General features: G+C 41.3%; 1 protein-coding gene across 1 annotated transcript in view; it reads left to right on the plus strand.

Moving 5' to 3' along the window:
- The window catches only part of ADARB2 (adenosine deaminase RNA specific B2 (inactive)), a 299,653-nt gene that overhangs the window by 197,349 nt on the left and 78,295 nt on the right, over window positions 1-24,009 (plus strand). Inside the window, exon 3 of the mRNA XM_056485576.1 lies at window positions 2,602-3,497. Coding sequence (XP_056341551.1) covers window positions 2,602-3,497 — 896 coding nt within the window. The remainder of the gene's footprint in view (window positions 1-2,601; window positions 3,498-24,009) is intronic.

Genomic DNA, 24,009 nt, shown 5'->3' on the forward strand with positions numbered 1-24,009 from the left:
GGTGGTTAAGGTAAGACTTTAAGGTCACACATTCATGTTCACATATCCGCAGTTCTCTGACCACAAAAGAAAAAGCAGATGGAATAAGACAATATGAACTGTAAACACAAATAGCCTCTTGAGTTTTCCTATTCAGTGGGGCATAATCAATACAAATTCTTTTCAAAGCTGAATTTTGTGTGAAGCAGGAGCTTTCTTTTCATGCTTCTTGACTACAGTATCATTATGTACCATAATTGGCTCTGTAAAAACCCATTAGGTTAAGATGAGAGAGGAGGTGTGAAATACAGAACCAAACCTGTTTCCTGCTAAAAAATATGTCTGCATCAAAATATTTTGCCTTTACTTTAAAAAATACATAACTAAAAAAATATCTTCTGAGTGGGATGAAAACATGAGAAAAGGTCATGACAGAAAATGGCCAGAGACACTGCCAAGCTGGATAGAGGAAGTTAAAGGTGATATTCCCTTTCCTTTCAGAGCAGAGTCTGTATAAATAGAGTTGTGAACTCAGTGAGAAAACAGCACATTATCTTTCTGCCTTAGTTATCGTGATTTTTTTCAATGTCTTATTTCCTGAGAGGTTGGTTTAAAGATGTTATATTTTATACAGATGAGTACCCTATGATGAAACTTTTCTTTTTCTATTATGTATGTCTTTTGCTTTAATTTCCTCCCTCACCTGTCTTCATTCTGTCCCCTTAGCTGCAGAAAGTAAAAATTAACTAGTCACTAAAACCTTAATTTGTCAGTTCATGTTCTACCTCAGCAAAACACTGCAGAAGAGAGATCTTTGCTGATAACTTTGGTGAGATGTAGACCAGGCTGGAAGATCAGTGTGTGCTGCAGGGTTTTCTGGAGAGGGAGCCTAAAGACTCAATTCTGCAAATGGGCCCCATTTGTGCCATGGTTATTACTCCTGCCTGTGCATTCACCCTCTTTCTGTGGAATAACTTGCATGAGTGCAGACTTACTGCTCTGATTGGACAAAGTCTTTTGATATTAAATACAAGTGTATCATTCCAGGATATAAAGGAAGTTTTTAGTCATGATGGTTGGTTCCACATAATCTCTTCAGGTTCCTGTGCATCTGTTGGCCCAGCCTAATATTGGGGTGCAGCACAGACACAGCACTCCAGAGGAAGCTTCTCAAAGCTTAGCCAGCAGCTCACCCCTTACATCCTTGCAGCAAACTTAAATTATCAGAGTATAAAGAAATCCAAACATGGCCATGGCCCCACAGAAAGTGGGAGGACCATTCTCTGTCCCCTAAGGACCACAGGGACCTTCTCTGTGCCTAGGGCTAACACGGCCTGTGCAGGTGACATGATCACATTGACAATAACAAACCAAAACCTGGGAAAGGCTCCATGCCCAGTGCTGTTTGGAGTAAAGCAAGGAGTCACACAGCCACACAGTGCTCTGCTTGGAAAGGGATCAGGTGCATCACTTCTGGGATGGGTTGCCTTGTGGGTTGGTTACATCCATATTTACTTCTCCCATTTGTCTCTGTCTCAAGAAATGTACAGGAGGACCTGACGTGTGAGAGATACAAGACATTTAAACAAACTCATCAGAAATTACAGACATTTTATAGGATGATTATTTCGCCAGCAGCACACCTTGTGTCTCATTCAGGACTCTCCATTCTCAGCCATGCCTCTGCTGTGGCACAGAGCACTGCTTTGCAGCACATTGCACAAGTGTGGTCCAGAGCAGTGGGGGATTCATTGGTTCAACAATGGAGGGCTCCCTCCAGAGCTCCCCACTGTCATTTCATTCCCTTCCCAGCACTCCTGGCAGTCACTCTCTCCTGTTGCTTTTCTTTGACACAGATCATCCTTTACATCGGTAATTGCTCCTATCATGATGTTCTGGCTTCTCCTGGTCTCATTTGGATTTATTTGCAACTTTTGCAATATTAGTTGTTGCTGATGCAGAAACTAAGAGCATCTGCAATTGAATTTAATAGAAACGCCCTCACTTACTAAACTGGTATCTGAGTCCAGACCAAATTATTGTTTCAAATGCTATGAAGGTCTGTCAGATCATTTCCTAGTCTGGATTCATGATGCTGACAACTCAAAAGGCTATGGTGTGAGCAGAAATTTATTAATTGCAAATGGATTATTCAATACATTGGGCCATTTTTCTGTTTGTGAATAATTTCTGATTTCTAATAATGTGTTCATAAGCATTCACCCACATGGATTATAGAACAATTTTCATCCTAAGGGAATTTTGCAAACTACTTACATTTTACTAGTAAGTATCAAGCAGTTAATTTAAGTCACATGACATTCATTATGCTTCATCTTTGAATGATGTAATCTTTTCTTAAAACAGAAGGCTAATGACTAATAGAAGCAGACCATTAGGGACAAGTAAACATTCAGAACATGCAAAAAAAACTGTGCTAGAAATAATAAACCAACCATTATACAGATATTTAAGGAAAACTCCTAAAAAAGGCTTAGCAACAATTTCTATCTTGGTGGTTTGTTTTGGTTTATTTTTTTGGCTATTCTAACAGCCCTAGGCATAATTTCAGCTGTGATGATGACAATTGTAATGTGAGTTGTTTTCTTTCTTTACTGACAGGTACCAGCAGTGCAGAAGTAAAGGAAAATCGAAACATTGGCAACCTGGAGGATCATCCAATAGCATCTACTGATAGGGCAAGAGGGGGAACAACTAGCAGTAAGAGGAAAAGACCCTTAGAGGAAGGCAATAATGGCCATTTCTGCAAACTTCAGCTTATCTGGAAGAAAGTTTCATGGTCAGTGACACCAAAGAACGCTCTGGTTCAGCTACACGAACTCAAACCAGGATTACAATACAAAATGGTCTCCCAGACGGGTCCAGTGCACGCTCCAGTCTTTGCTGTTGCTGTGGAAGTAAACGGACTTACATTCGAAGGCACCGGCCCCACAAAAAAGAAAGCCAAAATGCGCGCGGCAGAGCTGGCTCTGAAGTCATTCGTCCAGTTCCCCAACGCCTGCCAAGCCCACTTCGCCATGGGAAACTGCATCAGCCCATCCACGGACTTCACCTCCGACCAGGCCGACTTCCCCGACACTCTGTTCAAGGAGTTCGAGCCGTCCCCGCACAGCGAGGACTTCTCGGTGTACAGCCCCGTCAACAACGAGCTGCTCTCCACGGCCTACCGGCACGGGCGGCTGCTGTGCCACACGCTGGACCTGATGGGCCCGGGCCGGCCGCGGGCGGCCAAGGCCGAGAGCGAGAAGAACCCGGTGGTGCTGCTCAACGAGCTGCGCTCCGGCCTGCGCTACGTCTGCCTCTCGGAGACGGTGGAGAAGCAGCACATCAAGAGCTTTGTGATGGCCGTGCGAGTGGACGGCAGAACGTTTGAAGGCTCGGGACGGAGCAAGAAGCTGGCCAAGGGTCAAGCGGCGCAGGCGGCCTTGCAGGCCCTCTTTAACATTCGCCTGCCCAGCCACATTCCCAGCAGGAGTAAATGTCACCATTTGCCACAGGTGAGAGCTCCTGGGTTGCTGCCACCACTCTTTTCATGAGTGGGAGCGGTATTGCTGTAGCTGCTGTTGGTCTGCCCAATGGTTCCTCTGATGTTACAGCGTCATGTCACAAAACAACTCTTGTCCCATAGAAAGAGTCACAGGCAAAAGATTGGAAATATGTACCTGAAATCACTGAGTACAATTTGAAGCTCATTCCATGGGTGGCATAGAGGAGAGGGCAAAATATAAAAGGAAATACCAACATTTCACTTTGGTACAGCAGTAATATTGGCACAGGCAAAAAAATCAGGTAATTCTGTGGTACTGCACCTTTCTTAACAGACAGAAGCCCATATATAAAGGGACACTTCGTCTCCTCCTTTTAGAGTTAGTTTTGGTTGAAGACCATGCTCCTTATCCTTATCAGTGATAAGGAATGTGCCTGAGTCAGAGCAATTCCACCACTGGAAAAGTTAAGGAGTTTTGTTTATTATAGTCATACCATTGGGTTTTTGTTTGGTTTTTTTTTGTTTAGTTGGTTTGATTTCAGGGCTTGGGTGTTTTTGTTTTGTTTGTTTTCACATATGCCTCCAACAGCAAAAGGCATACTGAAATCTTTGAATCTTTCCTGGAACATCTGTAGAGATTACTGCTGTATTCATATGAAAAATATAGATCTGAGGTGCATACTTTGCAGATGAAAATTTCATAGTTGGTCATAGGCCAAAGGCTATCTAAGCATTACTCAGACTTGTGTCAATTTTCTGAGTTCACAGGAAATCAAGATTTGCAGACACTGGGAAGCACTGCATGGGTTCAAGTAATTTATTGATTTGTTTGTGCTATCAGAAAAGGTTTGATCCATCAGCACCAGGAGGTGATCTACAGCTACAAAGCTCCCTTTATGAAGGGAGCTGTTAATGTCCAGGATTTAATGCAAAGCACTAGGAGCACTAAGAGTCATTCTGCTGTTGGCTTGCTGTGACACCCTAGGCAAGTCATTTAAATTCAATATGCCTGTAATAAAAATGAGCATATTATATGAAAGAACACTTCAAGATCCTTAAGTAGTGTGTAAATGCAAATCATGAGTAGCAATTTTCATTAACATTAGTAAAGACGGTCATTATATGTTCAAGGAGTTTGATAGGAGATTAATCCTCTAGGTAGCATGACTGCCTGCAGGACCCAGGAATTATATTTGGTGACCCAGAAGTTTCCTTTCTATGTTTCCAAAAAGAAAACATGACAAATGTAAGAAATTCTAAAATATACCATAATCCTCCACTTTTCTTTTAATTCCATGTTGCAAACTCCATGAACCAGGGGGATAATAACATAGTTCTATAACAACAGTGATCTTCACAGAGAGCTTTGCAGGCATTTTGGAAACCTTAGCCAACATGGCAGTTTCACCTTTCCAGTGCTCCTTCAAAGTACACACGGTTTTAAATGAGATACCTCTAGTGTTTCCTACCCAAATGAATTCTGGTTATAAGAAATCCCATCCTGGTGGTTGCTTTGCTGCCCCCAGTGAACTTTGCTGGGTGTGTCAGCAGGTAAATACCATGTATTTATTGACCTCTGGTTTGTCATATTCTGAAACTGTGCTACAAGGATCATTGCCTCAGTTCCTGAGCTCTCTGAAATATTCCCTGGTTTCTTGGCTTCATGCTCACCTTCTGCCTGAATATCACATTTTACTTCAGTCTCCAACTGTTCATTAAGCGACATATTCTCCAGTGTATGTTCCCTTTTTTATGGCCTTTTCTCCTTTCTGTAGACTGCTGCCCTCCTTATCTTCTTCTCTTCACTGTTCTGGAAGTATAAATGTCAGTGAAAAGGTGTCACTGAACTTTCTCTGTCAGTATTTCTTGAGTGGTTATGTATTGTCCAACTAAAAGATTACTTTTAATGCCAGCATTCAGCATATTAATTGAGAGATAAGCCTTAACACTGATTTCTGCTGACCTCCTTACAAGCTGCTCTCATCAACAGATATAGCAGCTGTGACACCAAACCTGAGTTTGTGTTACTTGCTGCATCATAATTTAAATTCCACAGAAACCAACAGACATATTTCCACTAACTTCAGCTTAAGCATTAAATCCAGAAGCATCTTTTCTTGTTCTCAGTGTGTTATGCAGTATCTCATCAAATAGCTGCCTTTGCTCACTGCCTCAGTCAGTCCCTCTGGTGTTTGGTCAGTTAAAGCAGTATAACCATACTGGGACAGTGCAGCTCTCAATAGCTGTGGTCAAAGCCAGCTGCTCCAAGTGTTGTTTCAGCTCCTTCTTGTCCCCCTGATCTGGTGGGAACCACATTTTCAAGTTTTCAAAACTATTCCTATTTAGTAGTCTTGGTTTATGTCCATAGGTGTTTAAAAGCACGAGAGCACCATGAAACCCAAAGAGCTTAGGAGCAGAATTTGATATATTAGGAGGGACTGATTTCTTCAGGGAATAAGGAGCAACTATCATCCTATGCAACCATCCACTTTTTTCATGTGATTCACTGTATTTATTAGAGTATCAAACAGCTAACTCCTTGGTAGTGGGGACAGGCAAACAAGATCAGCTGTAAGAGTTTCAGCCATATTTTGAGTATTTTGTAGAATTCAGGAGTGTGTTTATCTCTGTGTTTGTCCTTTACAAAGAGTAAAGATTGCATATCTCTGCTCCTGTTTTCCCTGCTGTTATCAGTGGTGTTAGGAGGATAAAATTTGGCTTTTTATGGTTACAACCTGACTGGAAACAGGAAATGGCTAAAAGTTATATAACACCTGTAGTCCAGTTGTCCTGAAATTTTGGATTTCACAGCGTCCAAGAAAGTTTAAAAAAAACAACCAGATGTCCTTATGAGCTGGGCCTCCAAACCATTGACATTTCTGCCTTGTTCATCGGGGCTCCCAGGGGACCTGGTGTTCTCAGCCTGGGCCTCAGGTGTGCCCTCAGACAGACACTTTTCTGCTGACCAAGGGAGATTCAATGTAAAATATCAAAATTTAAGGCACAATAAGAGGAAGTACCTATAGGAGGGTGTAGCCAGATGGGGGTTGGCCTCTTCTCCCAAGGAATCAGCGACAGGACAAGAGAACATGGTCTCAAGCTGTGACAGAGTGGTTCCTGTAGGACATCAGGAAGAATTCCTTCCCTGGCAGGGTGGTTAAGCATTGGAATGGACTGCTGAGGAAGGTGGTGGATTCACCAGCCCTGGAAGTGTTCTAGAAACAATTGTTTGTGGCCCTTGGTAGTGTGGTTTAGTTGGCATCGTGATGGTCAGTCAATGGTTGGAGTTGATGATCTTGGAAATCTTTTCCAACCTTAATGATTCTGTGATTCTGTGATTCTGTATCATCCAGTTTGTCCTGAGAGGTGCCATCTACACAGGAGGCATCTGAACCACCAGGAAATGCACAGCCTGGATGTAAAATCCTGGCACCTTGACCTCTTCTGATTCAGGTGAAACAAAGGGCTACAAGAATAGCAAAGCCAGAAATAGATAAACTCCCTGGGTTGTCTGCAATCCAGCTTGCTTCTTCAGCTGTCTCTCACCATGAAAACACTTAATAAAAACACACCATGAAATTCTGAGCACTTTACAATACCAGTGTTTTCTTAAAAGAACATTGCTGTGACTCTGACTTTCTTCCCTGTGATTGTTGCACAATGTATTTGGGCTAACTGAAAAATTATACAGAAAAGGTAAACAAAAGCATATTACAATTTATACTAGAAAAAACAAAATACTCTCATAATTTAAAAAACAAGATAATTGAGATCATGCCTTCTTGACTGCCATTAGCAGTGCATCAATCTGCTTCTGTGAGTCTCATACAGGTACAATAGTGACTGGGAGATGTGTGCACTTGCCCATATAAAGGAAGTAGCTGAGATAAACCCAAGAACCATCTGAAATGGTCCCAAATCACCCATCAGTCTGCCAGTTTTTCCTCAATTAGATGTTTGGTCTGTGCTAGGCACTGAAGAGCAAGATAAATACTATTGATGGTCAGAGTGGGCACACAATGTTGGTTGGAGTAGCTAAGATAGGAGCCTGGAGATCTGCTAAACTCATGGCAGAGATAAAGTGAATCAGGAGAATGGAAGTTACAACTCTTCATTGTACCTTGTATAAGTCACTAAATATTACTCCTTGTTTCCTGGCATACTTGGTCTGAACTCATATTCTCCATCAAATAAAATGCAATTTCTTCAATTATTAGCTTTCATAGAAGTCTGAAAATTGTTTCTTCCCACTTTGGAAGCTCATGTTCTTACATTCCAATACAAGAAGCTACATCAGAGGGTGCTGACCAAACCAGCCTTAATGAGTCTGCACTGGTAGAAACTCATCCACACACTCCCAGGCTTTCCAAATACAGTATTTTCAATTCAGGATATCAAGGTGGCCCCCAGATGCATCTGACTAACTTTTTATAATCTTGTAGTCCTTCTAACCTGTCTTAGTTTAAATGGCATTCTTACTGCCGTAAAGCAAAACCGTTAATTAATACTGCCATAACAAATTAGTAAAAGAGGAGTGCCTGGATTTCAAATGAACCTAAATTAGAAAAGAATAGGTGTGAAAATTGCATTCACTCTGCTTTGAAATGGCTAAAGGCTGGTGTTGCTCGTTCACATCCAGACCCTCCAGAGCGGTGGTTGTCTATTTATTCTAACAAAACCTCATTGTGTTTTGTGTGTGTATCATCAGAAAGAAGCAGGGTTTCTCTCCTTGGCAAATACAGCTAACCTTTTGGATCCAGTTAAATCCCCTATTTGCCAAAAGCTTCATCTGCAGGCTAAAGTCACCTCAATCCCATATTGCAGTGATTCTTTACTTTGAGCAAGTCAAGGATTCTTGCCAGTTAACTTCAGTGTCACCTTAGTGAGGAGGTGGGAAGAACGTGGGAAGAACAACCACCATGTCAGGGAAAGGACCATACCCCACACCTCTCACCCACTCCCCTCTAAAAACCTGTTTCCCTGTGTTGCAAAGCTGGTTCATATTCATGCAGTGTCAGTTGTTTCTGCCTCCTTAACTTTATTTCTCTCACTATCCTCATTCACCAACTTCCTGGCAGCAATGGCCTCTCCCCGTGTCACAGTTAAGCCAGGGCTGAGGCTGGCAGTGATATATTTGACTCCAGTATGAAGAGCAGCAGCACATGGAGCAGGCATTGAGCTTTGAGAAGCTGTTCCAACAGGTTCCTGTGAAGAGCTTTGTCTGGTCAACTGAGCAGGTATATAGTTTTATAAACTTCTCTGTTTTCTCCTGCACAAACAGCTGATAGGTGTGTGTGTAGCTGCTGACAGGAGAATGCTAGAAAGAAAAATGGTGGGGACCAGACAGATGCCTTTGCAATGCAAATAACGTTTGATTTTCAGCCATCTATTTCTTACACTGTTGGTGGGGAAAGATGCTTTTATAATCAGAGCTACAGGCAATCAAGAAATTTATAGGATTACAGTTTCTTAAGCAAAACAATGGCAAAAGAACCAATTTAGAGGCACAGCATTCATTTACTGGATACTGTTATTATTGTCTTAGCTGCTAATTGGATTGTAGTCACTTCTAGGCTCACAGCTGAGGAACCAGGACCACCTCCTTACCTAGTGCAATATAAAAGATAGTTATTGCCCCAGAGAGGTTACAGCTTGAGTCTCAGATGAAGAAATTACTTTGGTTTAGTATATAAAATCCATGCTAGATCAAATGGAGATGCAGGATGGCTACCTACGTGGAATTACAGGAAGTAAATTAACAGGGTAGAAGAGACTCTGGTAGCTTGCTCTCACAGCATCAACATATTTATACAGATGCATTAAAGGGTTTCTACATGAAAAACCAGTCATCACTGCAAAACAACACATAACTTTGCACCAGCTGGGCTCCAGTAATCCTGCAGTTCTCTGCTGCAGAAAGAAGTTGGTGTATCCATCTCCACACTCCCTGCCTCTCTTTTGCTCCTCAGTTCCTGTACAGTGTAACTCCCAGCCACAGACAACTCCAATCCCCAAAAGATTCCCCTGCACTTATGTTTCAGTCCTATGTGATATAGAGCATGCTCAGGGCTTTCAGAGCATTAGGTGTGCTAAACAAAACTCTCCTAACTGAGATGTTAAATTCTAAATGTACCACTCACTAATTAATAATACTTAGAAGAACTGCAATAATCGTGGTAATTAGCTAATGAATAGCCAATCTTAATTTACAGAAGTGAAAAAATAATTATAATATCTTTAAGGAAAAAATCTATAAGACTGAGAGGTATTTTTTTGTGTAATTTAAGTTTATAAGCAGTGCAAACCTCTTCTTCCTTTGAAAAGAAAGGAAAATCAAAAGTATTTAATTCTCCCTTATAAAGACTGTAAGGGTCCACGGTAATTACAATGCATTCAGATTAGGGTAAATTGGATTTAACCATCTAACTTGGCTGCTGGGTGCTCCTTTAGCTCTTTAGTAGTTGAAAATACTTCATGCCATCCATGCATCCAGAAAAACAGCATTTGATTTCTTCTCTTCAGAGTCTAGATTGCATATTAAACATGCCTAGTGAGACACAGCATGGATTCTGCTGACTTGTGCTATTTACCTCAATAAACCAGGCTTGTCTATCCATGAAGCTGATGGTGTGGATCTGATTTGTGAAGAATTATTATTTGTGCAACTCATTAGGGTGAGACAGTTTGTGCAGAATGATTAGGGCTCCAGCAACCAGCAGACCTAGTTAGTACATGAAAGCTGAATCCCAGTCTGGTGTCATCCAGACATAAAACCTTCTTCTAAAGCAGACACTCTCACAGCTGTCAGAGTTGCTTCTGTTGTTTTCTGGCTTTGTAAGTGAACTAGGGACACTTCAAAAAGCTCCCAGCAAGCTGGACCTCGTTAAAGCTGCTGCTTAATCTTGGACTTGCATCCTGACTTTGTTTATGATGCTTCATTATTACCTACTAAATACGAGCCATGATCGTTCTGCTCCACTAAATGGAGCTGTAATACAAGCGCCCAGAGTGAATTTTTCTTTGGTTGACTTCCATGCAAAGCCTTTTCTGTTTGAGCTGGAGTGTTAAAGTCATGCCAAAACCACGTTCTTTATCTATTTTTATCTGTATTCACATCTAGGAAGCCTTAATTATTCAAGCAGATTTTTCCTTCTATGTAGAGTACCAGAAAAAGCTCCTAGCATTTATTTTATGATGACTACCTCCCTCTTGTGGTCCTTGTGCCAGCCCTGTGGCAGGCAGATCCATCCTCGTGTGAGGGGAAAACTAACAACACAAAATGCCTGTGCACCTTGGCTGGGCAGTGGTGGCCAGAGCCTCTCAGTGATTCTGCTGAGAATCCCAGTGACACATGGAGCAGAGGGACCACTTCTTCCCCCTGTAAAGGGAACATCTTTGTCCATTTTATTTTTCTTGCAAGTGTTAGCCTTTAAATAGTGAATTTGTGTAGTAGTCAAGGAGAAAACCAGCATTTCTCTTGCCCCTTTATCTCAGTTAAAATGTCCACACATAGTGCAATGTGAAAGGATTATGTACACACACACACACACACACACACAGACACACACACACAAAAAATAGAATGCAGATCATAAAATTCAGTAGGGGGAAAGTATTTAGGGCTTCATCTTAGGACTGCTGAGAAGTAATGAACAGAACAGACTTTGGATTTGTTATACTGGATGTAAAATGTGATTCATGTGTTTAGACATTTATACAACCAGAGAGAAGTGGCTGAGGTTCTTTGAGAAAGTAAAATCCCTTATTGTTCACATAGTGCCCTCTTAATACAAACATCTTACAAGTGAGTTTGGATTTTTAATGTGAGCAAAATTTTAGAGCGAGGGTGTTGGTTTTTTTTCTCTTTGCACATACATGCAATGTGAACTTTTGTTAAGATAAAATATTTTCGCAAAATTAGAAATGGAAAGCAGAGATAAATACACATAATCACTAGAAAAGTGGGTAAAATATCTATCTCCATTCATCACATCTTATTCAGTGAAAGCAATCAGCATTGTCTATGTCTCATGATATCCATCAACTTCTAAGCCTTTATTCTAAGATACATAAAATATTAATGCGTCCATTCAATTTTTCTCCTCTACCTTTAATACTGCAATATTATTTTGTCTAGACAAATTCATGTTCCTTTTTCATCCTTTCTAGTTTTCTAATTGACAAGTCAGAGTCTACTTCCAAGCGAGCTGTTATTTCCTATTTGTCTTCTGAACCAGGGTAGACATTTGATATGAAAATACCTGAGCATGATTGCTCTTAACCTACTTGTCATCATGTCTGCTGCAGGCACCAGCCCCATAATCAGACCTGAATTCACACAATGGTACCTTAAAATCAGTGCTACAATGAGATGTCACCCAAATGAGCCTATGCCACTGAAGCCATGCTAATTTGCAAATCCTTTTGTGCTGTTTCTTCTTGCTCTCTTTATCCAGTTCATCTTTAAAAATTAAAAGGTGGAAAGAGTACTTTCTCTGAGAAAATATAGTCAATTAACAAAATGAATGCAGTTTGGTTTGTTCAGAAAAATAATCTAAGCATCCCATGATTTCTAAATTTTCTATTCTTGTTGAGTTCTTGCTGAGTTCCTAGTTTTAGGCCATCTTCTATGAACTGGGCACTAATGATCACAAAAATAATTATAATCAACTCTTTTCTCTCTTTTGTGGGACATTGCTTTAATAGGTTAAACACAAGGAATAATGTTTGTCCCCAGGGTCTGGTGGGGAGGGTGGAGACTACACTGCCTTCATTTCTTGGTTGATAATTAGTTCTTATCCAAATCAACTTTGCCCTGGACTTTTAATGAATAACCCTCGCAGGGATATTGAAGAACAAACTCATTACTCCAGAATGAGACCCCTCTTTTCTTCTACTCTCCTTGAAATATATACACAAGTCATTCTAAGCCCAGTGCCCAATGACCCTTGTACACCCATCCTAGGGAGAACAGCTCAGGACAGCACCACAAAGGTACTGTTAGGCCTTGCTTGTCCTGGTCTTTGCAGAGAAACAGTTTCTAAGAGAAGAGTAGAATCCTTGTTTAATCCTGACCCAGCTAGACAAAAACCCTCTGCAAACCAAGCCAGTGGCCATCAATATGGGGTAGACAAAAAAAGCAAGCTAGAGAAAAGCAGGGAGCAGTGGTTGGTGAGACAGCAGTCAAGTTTCTTGAAGGCTCATGGTTATGGCAGCAATGAGGGGCAGATGTGCTGATTGATGCATGCTACAGGACACAAATCAGAGACACATTGAAGTTTTTGTGCTTGAGTATCAGCAATTTGCACAAAAAAAAAAAAAAAAAAAAAAAAAAAAAAAAAAAAAAAGAAACATATCACATAGCTGTTAAAACTGTTGTCTGAGCCAAAAGTTAGCAGGCACCACTTGGAAAGCAGCATGAAAATAGTGTCCTATAATAATGTTTATAGCAGCTCATAACACAATCACATGGAGAGAAGAGGAATTGCCCAGAGGGTCACCAATCTGGAAAACACCTTCAGAGATGCTAAAGGCAGTTATCAATTCTCACTGAAGAAAACCAAAAAAAGCCATGGCACATTGATTCATATGGATCCTATGGGTTACTGAGCTTGCAACTCAGCCCAAGGGTTTTGCTATTCCCAGCAAGCACTGACCACACATTAAAACACTGTCATATTTTGCTGCCTTTTGTGGCATTGCATGTTCTCCCTTCAGTGCTCAATTAAACCCAATCAGGAATTTTCCTTTATGGATTTACATGGACATTTCCAGAACAGAGGGTGTGAGTTGCTGACACCGAGATATCTTCATCCTTTTGTGTGCCTGACTTCTTTGAAAATGCACCTGCAGCAAATTCCTGCTAATCATGATTCATGGCTCTCTGATGGTTTGGGCATAGCCTAAACTATTGACATTTACTCTGGCAAGTATCTCGGCATGTCTGGAAGAGTCTGTGGACTGTATTTCCGTTCCACCTCGTGCTGGCTATTAATTAGAGAAGACAGCAAGACATCTTAAAAGTTGGGGGTTTTTGCTAAATAAGATATTTAACTCAAAAAAAAACCTGAAAATCAAAGCCACAAAGTACTGCCAGTAGAAATACTGTAGAAGTACTGTCGAGTAGAAATTATTTTTCTCTTCCCTTTTTTTTAAATTTAAATGTATGATATTTTTAGTCACAATCATAATACTACTGATAGGAGATGCCCTCTGCTTTCAGAAGGCAAAAAGGCAAAAGCCTTCAGCTGCATATTTTATATTTTGACTTTGAGAGAGATCAGAGTACAAGAGGTATAGGCTACTGCTGTCACCATGCTCTGGAGAGCACTGATGGGAAAAAATTGATAGCATTCCCCAAAACACTGACAAGCTACAGTGCATAAATTTTCATTTTAAATCCTAGATTCGTTGGGGGGGGTAGAGGGGGAAGTAACATGATTTTCAAATTTACTAGTCTTTCATATAAATATTTTGAAATGTTTCTCCTTATGAATAGGCAGGAGCCTAAATTTATATCTTTGCCTGTATCTCTTCTTGGACATTTGTGAACTAGAAAGATCTTAAGCCCTCTTCTCTCCAAAAGAAAAAAAGTTTAAAAAATAACATTCTTCTTTATATAGAAAAAAATCAATCAAGCAAGTCAAACTAGCTAGTCCTTATAGGCAGACTAAGACCTTGCCATGTAAGAGAGCTAAAATCTGCAGATATCTGAGCAAAGCTTCCCTGTGGAAGACAAGGAGCAACTTATGCAAGTTCAAGGGATCTGTTGGGGAGCCCTTGATAACAATAGGTCACCAGATAAATGCCAATAAGGCTGAACTGAGCAGGGGGAGAGAAAGAAACTTTGAAAAGACAAGCTGGTGGAGAGGAAAAAAAAAAAAAACCCACGCTTTCAGAATTGATTCAAACAAACTGAACACTCCTACTGTATTGGTTACCAGCAGTTGGGTTTTTCTTTTCCCTTGCAAAACATGAGCTGCCAAGAGGAGGATCAGCACAGGCCACTTGCCTCTCCTAGGCTGTGGTATTTGGTGTGCAGGAGCAGGGCTGCTCCCAGCTGCAGGTACAAGGGCACTTGCTGGAGCCAGGAATAGAAGCTTATAAAACAGAAATTACTCCCTTGGGGATCTGGGAACATTTTTTATGGAGTGAGGGTGGAATTGACCCTCCTGGTGAAAATCAGGCAAAACCCACAAGTGTGGGAAGGAAACTGTTGGAGTTCCAGCACAGTCTTGAAGTGAAATCCTTGCAAAGGTATGCATAGGGAAATGCTTTGACAGCAATTTGAACTGTATTTTGCTACCTATGGCATGTACTGTTTTCTGAGAGCTTATTTTTTTGCACATATACCTGCTGCCATTACAGATGCTAAAAGTCCTTTTTGTGGTTGGGAGATTATGGTGAATAACTGAACCAACATAAACTAAATTTCCTCTGGTATACATAGGCATGAAGCCACAAAACAATGTGGGCAGTTAATACCTTTATTCCATATTCCCACAGGCATAAACCAGAGCAGAATTTGAACATGTGGATTTATGGCAAATAAAACTTACACTGAAATATGTTCCATCTGTTTCTCATTCCATCATGCAGCTGATAAATAGCTAATCTCCAGTTCAGGCCTCTTTATTTAAATAAGCACACTAAAAAGTTTAGCTATCTCTGACTGAACTGCTTCAGCTGAATATCCTTAGTTCACTGCTTCTGGCCTCTATTAAATGCAATTCAGATAAATTCTGTTTTCTACTAGTATTTTTTTCCCTCTTACACAGTTGGTATCAGGTCCTGCTTAAAGCTTTCAGACTGGAAAAAAATCTGAAAAATACATTATTTAGTAAGCACAACTAAGCATCACTAATACTAGGAGGACAAAGGATTTCTTCCATATTAGCTGTGAACAAATAGATTGCTCTACATAAGAAGCCTCACCCCTGCCATCAAAACTGGTGATTTTGCAGAGCTGTGACCAAGGAGGGACTGCATCTTTCTCTGAAGCACAGCTGACAAGCAGGAGCTGTGAGACACCCTGGACTTGCTGCATATTCTGTTACCTGCTCCTCTGCTTGAGCTCTGTCCCTGCTGGTGTGAGGCAGCAGTCTGGCTGCAGGCAGGGAGTGGGCAGCTCTGCCCCTGCCAGGGCACAGGCTCACAGTGTCTGCAGAAGTACTCAGCCTTGTTTCCCTTCCTAGCTCTGATTATCCCTTTGCTGGTTTCCATTTTCCCCCTCATCCTTTATCAGGAGTGATCTCCTCTCTCTCTCCCAGCACACACCATCCAGGCAGCAGGAGGCTGGAGCTGGAAGGAGGCAGCTGTGAGAACAATTCAGTGTGATTTCAGGTTAAATGTTAGGTGCCCCGTCCTTGTGATAATAGCTGGCATTAGAGCACATTAACACAATTGCACTTGCTGCAAATTAACAGCGATCGGTGCAGAGGCACAATATCAAGTGCAATAATAATACACATGTATGAAAAGCAACATGATCACTACCTAATTAATTAATAACTGGTTACTGATTAAAAGGGGAGCATTTGGAGCTAAATGTGTCCTTGAAAACACTAACAGGATTGGTTTAGCACTGATTGTGTTTTCCAATAAGACACATAAGTGCAAATAATTGCTTCCACTATATCATGGAATTAGTTCCATGACAGTTCAGCTGATTACTTCAAGGTTTTATCTGTGTTTTGTAGCTGCAAGATCAGCTACCATTTTGCACCTTACCAGCTGGTAGTGAAACACTCTTCTGTTTACATGTATTGCATGTAATGTAGCAGGAGAAGCAGAATCAATACTGTAGATATATACAGTACCTGCATCACAAAGGTTACCACACTCAGAAAATAGCTGATGAAAACTTGAGGTAATGAGCTGAAACATTCTGCAAGTAATCCCTAGCAGCACTAAAAACAACTTTGCATGACATGGGTAATCCTCTGCAGACTGAGGGAAGCATATTATTTTCTGGAAGTGAGTTTTGTGGTCCACTGAGGGTTTGAGTGAGATATGGGGTCTACCTTAAAAGTGAGGAGTGGCTCGTAACTCAGGAGAGGTGGAACCTAAATGAAGTCACAGAGGTCATTCTTATTTTATCTCTGGGGAAAATGTGCCCTGTATATCACAGCTTTTTCATACATTTAGTTAGTGGGATAATTCTAGACACAACAATATGTTATATTGTATCTTGTATTTCATTAACAGAAAACTTTTAAAACTACTAAAAATAATTTCATAGGGACCATTTGCTGTGCAAGTCCAAAGTTAAGCTTCCTTATGTGAATTTAATGAAACACATGGAACTTTGTGGTTTGTTTAGTGTATGGAGCTATCAGCTAAATATTTTTACATGTTTTTCCATAAATTTGTTGCAGCAGCTGCAGTGCAGAATCTAGAAGGGCCAATGAAGCAGTCAGAGAAGTTTGCCCACCCTTGTATCTCCCCTCATGATAGCAGCCATCCATGTGATGTAAATATTCTGCAGGAAAGATTTCTGTGCATGTTTTCAGGCTGCTTTCCAAATTAGCTTTTTGTGATCAGCTTTCTGTTGCTCTTAGCAATCCTTGAGACTGTTCAACTATATTTGATAGCATAAGATATCTCAAGGCATTCATTCATCTATACAGTTTAAAAACAGGGACTTCAAAGGAGCAAGAGCAACCCAAAGCAGTCCTGCACAGAGAGCAATGCAGTCATTCCCAAGGCAGCAGCAAGCAAGCCAAGGCAGCATGTTGGCAAGACATATCAAAACATTATGGTGTCTCCACTTCATCTTGTTTCTTCTCTTCTTAGCACAGGGGGCCTATGCACTCTCCTTTTTAGAGGTATGAGTCAATTTGAGCCTGAAGAATCTCAGTGGGTGATGGGTTCCTGGTGGATGGAGAGACTGAGCCCATGTGTTCGTCTGGAAAACCTGAAAGTGCAAATATGAAGGCAGTCATCTCAGTGCTTGCTTTGTGGGGTCAAGGGAGCAGGCAAGAAAACAAAAACAGAGCTTCTTTTATTTGTACCTGTGTAGGTAACCCAAAAGTGATCATCAGAGTTTAAATGTATTGTGGTAACAGCTGTGAACAATTTCACTGTTGCTCAATGCACTGTGTTGCCAGTTCAGAAGACTGCCAGTAATTGATTGTAACAAAGCTATTTCTCCTTTTCTCAGACATTAAGATAAACTCAGACATAGAATGGTTACATTATCCTTTTTTTCTAACATATTTCTTATTGCTGAAGGGCTTTATTAGCAAGAAGCAGAAAGGTTGAGAAATGGTTGATTAGAGGTTCAGCTGTAAACTGGAAATATCCTTAGTCAGATGTCCATTGATGAATCTGCTGTGGTACATTTGTAACAGGATAGATGGGTGTTAAAATCCTTATTTAGCAAAATTGAAGCCAATCAATGTTGACACTGGATTAAACAGGAGTATTTGTTGCGTTTGGCAGCTGTGAAGCTGTTGCAGTTTGTTAGAGAAAGGGGGCGGTCCACAATGCATCTGTGGGGTTATGAGCTGTGTATCATGAGATGAATGAGCCAGTGTTAGCAGAAAACTGAGTGGGTGCCTGCTTTTGGCTGGGATAGACTTAATTTTCTTCCTAGCAGCTTGTATGGTGTTGTGCTTTGAATTTGTGAACAAAACAGTGTTGATAAACCACCGATGTCTTACCTGTGGCTGGGCAGGACTTACACAGCATCAAGGCTTCTCTGCTTCTCACTCCACCCACCATCAAAAATGCTGGGGTACACAAGAAATTGAAAGGGGACATAGCCAGGACAGCTGACCCCAACTGACCAAAGGGGTATCCCACAGTGTGCAGCATCATAGTCAGCAATGACAGCCTGGGGAAGAAGGAGGAAGAGTTAAAGCATTATTAGACCAAATAAGCTTTCTTTAATTCAAGCTGTGAGTTTTCTCACTGTTACCCTTCTGATTCTTTTCCATATCCCACTGGGAGGGAGAGAGGAAAGAAGCAGCTGTGTGGGGCTGAGCTGCCTGCCAGGGTAAACCCATAACAGTAGCACAGGGACACAACTGTGGGAGGTATATAAAGTCACCATTTATAAATCTACATTGACATGATGGCTTTCACTGAAGCCAGTGGAAAAATTTTGTTTGCTACAGGTTCCAAGTTAAAAAACTACATTTAGGGAATGCTTGTACAAGAAAATGCTGAGATAGTGCAACTGAAAAGCCACATTGATGGCTGTACTCAGAAAGCTGCCTGGTTTCCATTCATACCTTGAGGGGATAATCAATAAAGCATAATTATCTCCTCTGTTTATAGGGTGATGTTTGTTCTCAGTTTGAATTGAACTATTGAAGGGACATAGGAGGAAGACCTGAATGTATGTGTCAGGATCAATTCCAAGTTTAAATTGCTTATAATGGCTTTTTAATGTCAATGCAGATATCTCTGAGTGGCCTAAAGAGAAGGTGACAAAAAAGGTAACTGGCTGTGTCACGATCTAGTTTTGCTTTTTTTTTTTAATTTAAAGGGGTATTGTCAGCAGGAAGCCTAGGCACAGAGCTTAGTGTAGCTCTAGATATGGCAGTTTGCATCTTGGTGAGGCAGCCTGTGATTGTTTTATTTATTTCAGCTTTCTTTTCTCCCTAATTGCTATTGGAAGATTCAAATTAAAAAAAAAAAAAATAAATAAATATGATCACTAATTACACTAATTATGACATTTTTTGGAAGTATGCAGTTTGTTTGTAAAGGTTTTGATAAAAGGGATCACAAAACAGCTGAGGTTGGAAGGAGATCATCTGGAGACTGTCTAGTCCAGTCCCTGCTCAAGCAGGACCAACTATAGCCAGTTGTCCAGGCTTGTGTCCATTTGTGGTTTTAAGTATGACAACAAATGGAGACTCCACAGCTTCTCTGTGCAGCCTTCTGCATTCAGATTGAATTTAAGGTTTTAATTTGTGCCCATGGCCTCTTGTCCTGTCACTGGGCATTACCAAGAAGACTCTGGCCCTTCATTCCCTCCCATCAGGTATCTCTATACATTAATGATATCCCCCTGAGCCTTCTCTTCTCCAGGCTGGACAATCCATCTCTTGCAGCCTCGCCTCCTGTGAGAGATGCTCCAGTCTCTTCATCATGGCCCTTGTCAGATTCAGTCCAGTATGTCCATCTCTCCCTTCCACTGGGAGGCCCAGCACCCGACCCAGCACTCCCAGTGTGCTCTCCAGTGCTGAGCAGAGGGAAAGGATCATCTCCCTCCACCTGCTGGCAGCCCTCTTCCTAATGCAGCTCAGGAGACTGTTTGCCTTCTTTCTCATAAAGTCACACTGCTGGCTCATGATCAGCTTGTTTATCCACAGGACCCAAAGCAAATCTGCTCTTATGTTGCATCACCAGCAGACTGGCTGAGGGTACAGTGCCCCGTCATCCAGACTTATGAAGAGGTTAATAGCATTGGACCCTTGTTGACCCTTAGGTACACCATTAGTGACATGCCTAAAGGTGGACTTCGTGACACTGTTCCTTCCTCTCTGGTCTCAGTCTTTCAGCCAATTTTCAATCCAGTTCATTGCTCACTTAACCATCTAACCCATAGATTGTCAGCTTGTGCATTATGTGCATTATGGACTGTGGGAGATGGTGTCAAAGGCTTCAATAAAGCCAAGGCAAGCAACATCCACTACTCTCCCCACATCCACCAAGGCAGTCACTTCATTATGGAAGGCTAGCAGGGTCTCTCAAGCACAATTTCCCCTTCATAAATTAATGTATACTGTTCCTCAATCTCCTTGTCCTTCATGTTTGGAGAAACTTTGGATGAGGATTTTGCCCACCACCTTCTTGGGGGTGGAGGTGAGACTGCAAGGCTTGCAGTTCCCAGGTTCTTTCTTCATGTCCTTCTTGAAGATAGCAGTGACATTTGCTCTTCTCTAGCCTTTAGGAAGCTCTATCAGTTGCTATGAGCAGGAGCAGGATAGAGCAGGGTATTTTTGATTTGGTTTTGCTCTGAGCAGCAAGTTACTGAGCTACTTTCAACACAAAAACACTTCCATGGTCAGTGCTGTGCTGGAAGCTGAATGAGGAGATCAAAACAGCACTCTCTGACTTTAAAATCTTTGAGTTTGAAATTACTCATAATACTGTCAAGTCAAATACAACTGATAAAAATACAGCACCTTTTTTGTAAGTTGATCATGTCCCTTTAGCATGGTTATTCAGTATTCCTAAACACTGTTGTTAATAATGTGTGACAGGCAACTGTGATGGGAATGCTTCATGATTGCTCCTTATGTGATATCATGCTGGGATTGCAGACCCATGCTCTGCTGTTTTGTTATCTGTACTTCACTTCAGACATGTTTTATTATAGTACTTTAAAAGGAAGAATGGAACATTTTATATTTTCCTGCCAAACCCCTTCTGCCTGTTGTTTGGTTTTTTCCTTGAAGAATTGTTTTTATCATCTATCTTTTACTGTGTATCATATCATTATCTTCACCTGTTAGGGGGAAAAATGAATGGACTTACAGTGTACAACAGACTGACAGCAAATCATAGCATGGATGTTCCCTCCAGAATGACAGTTATACCCTAGATGGCACAGTGACTAAATAACTCATTGTGAGAAACTCTTTCTCACAGACAGTTGTTAAATTGAAGGTATTACCAAAACAGAATGCAAGAATTATTGCTTGTTCTATGGTCATTTTTCTTTAGGTAAGGATATAAGCTTCTTTTTTTCCCCTTCTATTAGAAACAAACTGAAAGAACCAATCCAGTCCTCAGCATCAGTACAGCACAATTATGGTTTATGCTGACCTAGTATTTTCACTATAAATCCTGTTTTCCACATGAGTCTTGAGACCAGGGCTCATTTGCAATCCACACTTGTTTGAGGGAAAATATTTTTAATGCACTCTTAGAGCTGAGTCTGGACCTTTTAAAATTTTCAAGTGACATTAAAGTAAAAATTAATTATTTCAGATGTTCTCTAGTATTGCTCTTTCTTTCCTGTAGCAAAGAACCTAGATCTCAGTTTGAAGCTGAGATTTTACTAAAATTTAATGGGAAATTACTATAGGTTTAAATGATAACAATCAACCCAAGATGAATATCCTAATTTCTTCAGAAAAGGGCCTCTTTTTTGATAATGCATGAACATTCAGAAACTTTATAAATACAATACAAAGACTGAGGTACTCCTGGTACTCCAAAGACTCACTGCAAGGTGTTTTGTTTCATTAGGAGATCAGCAGCAGAGTTGTAATGCAGAAGAGCAGATCTACCTAGTTTAATCCCAGTACAGACACAACAGATTAACAAAACAGTGTCCACTCAAAGAGGAGGAAAGAAAACACATCTTGTCCCTGCTGAGACACACAGCAGGAGTGCACCAAGAGGTGACTGAAGCCTGTGCTTTGGGACAAGGACCAGTCCTGCTGCCAGCAGAGCTGAGAAGCTGCTGGGGACATCTCCAGCCAGCATGGCTGGCTCTGCTAGAGAAAGCCTGACCATCACTCCAGCTCATGTTATGGCCCACACTGTCTAGCTCCAGGCAGGAAAAATGTGCTTTGGAACCTATTTGCATCAGAGCCCAGCATTTGCCCAGCAGCTCTGTGGCAGCTGAGAGGGGCTGCAGTCCCCTCGGTGTCCCTGTGCCCAGCAGGTCCTGGCTGAGTGCCACCATGGAGCAGTGTGAGGGTCCTGGCAGCAGACAGGAGCAGGCTCCCACTACAAACACCAGCTAAACCAGGCTGCAGCCCAGCCCACTCCCCTCAGGACAGGGATACAAGTTGGACAGGCTCTGCCAGGACCCTGGCTTACTCTATCCCTCTGTCTTACGGAGCAGAATGCCTCAGCCAAGGCTGTGCTGGCTGGTGTAAGCCATCTGGATTTAGTCTAGCTTGTTCCTATTGCCCATGGTGTGCTGGATCAGCAGCATCTCTATGCAGGGACAGGAGTGGGGCAGGAAGCAGTTTTTCCCAGTCCCTGTGCACTGGGAGAGTTCCCACTAGGCAGCAGGCTCTGCTTCACCTCTCCTGCTAGAGTTCAAACACACAGAAACCTGCCCAGCAGCATAACTGGAGTCATCCTTCAGGATAACTGAGCCTTGGCAGCCCAATTCCTGCTTTCCAGAGCCTGAAGGTGAAATTATGATTGACTCTTGCTTAAAAAATGAGAAGGGGAGGGGAGAACAGAGCTCTCATTCCTGTCTCCCCACTGGTTTGTAAGTACATGACAATAACACAGCCACACATGGGCTTACACTGGTTTGGCTTCATACAGAGATTAACAGCTGATTTAAATTCAGCAGGTGCAAGTTTTCTGTGTGGACAAGACTCAAGTTGATAGGAAATCAATGGGTTTAGACACTTCTGAATTCTTCCCTGGTACCAGGCAGTATGAAATTCTGTAGCCCTGGGGTAAGTGACTATACAATGTGCAGGTCAACACAAAGTGAGGCCAGCTGGATGATTCTGATAAAATCTGGTTTCTGCCTCCCATTTTACATCTCCTTTCTTTTTATTTTATTTTCAGATACCAGCATTAAAATTACTTCAGGATCCTAGTTTTATCTGGCAAAGATTGGGGACAGAGAGATTGAGAGGGCTGTTTGCAAAACTGTCAAGAGCATGGAACAGTCCAAGCATAAAAGCTATTCACCTTCACTTTATACCATTGATGGGTATAATAAAATATTTTTCATTCATCCATCAAAAAAGTTGTAGCTATTTACACATATATATGCAGAATGCCCAATGTGATTTGGCATAAATGCTTTAATCACATGCATTTCAGATGTAACCTACTTGTAGCTGCACAACTGAGAGTGTGAGACATCTGTCTTAAGTGCTGGCTGATAATAAGCATCATGAATCTTCCCTCCAGATCCCGCAGCACTTCCCAGACGACGGGTTTGATTTGGCCTGGGCTTTCATGCAAAGCTTTCACTGAAGGCAAAAGCAATTCCATGTGCAGAAGAGCCCACTGACTACACAAAGATAGTGACTTCTGGGGGTGAAGCACTGCAGCTTGAGCCAGAGCTTTGTTCTCGTTAGAACAGACTTTTCTCCTCTAAAATACTTGAGCCAGAAATGTTAGAGGCATGATATCCTTAATGTCCAAACAAAGACAGAGGACATGTTCTGTGAGACTCCTCTGTAAAATTTGCATGGCTTTATCATGCTTTTTAAGGAAAGGAAAAAGGCATCTGCTGCTCCAGCACACTGCAAAACAAAATATGTGGAGGCTGATACAAAAATACAGAATAGTCTTTTATGACATGTGGAATGGACAAAAAAGTCATTAAAGGAAGAAACAGTGCCCATTTGTAAACTGAGGATCATTTTATATCCATGTATTTAAATTCATAAAATATTTTCTTTTCTGTTTTGACACTGAAATGGAGAAGTAGCTTAATTCTGACATCGTGGTATTAACCATATGAAAAGCAGCTTTGTTGTAATTGATTTTGCTCAATTTCACATGTACACCCACACCCATACATATGCTTGTAAATGCAGAGGGTTACAACAGGCAAATTTGTGAGGAAAACT

Source organism: Oenanthe melanoleuca, chromosome 2, assembly GCF_029582105.1.
Source record: "Oenanthe melanoleuca isolate GR-GAL-2019-014 chromosome 2, OMel1.0, whole genome shotgun sequence".
Classification (NCBI taxonomy): domain Eukaryota; kingdom Metazoa; phylum Chordata; class Aves; order Passeriformes; family Muscicapidae; genus Oenanthe; species Oenanthe melanoleuca.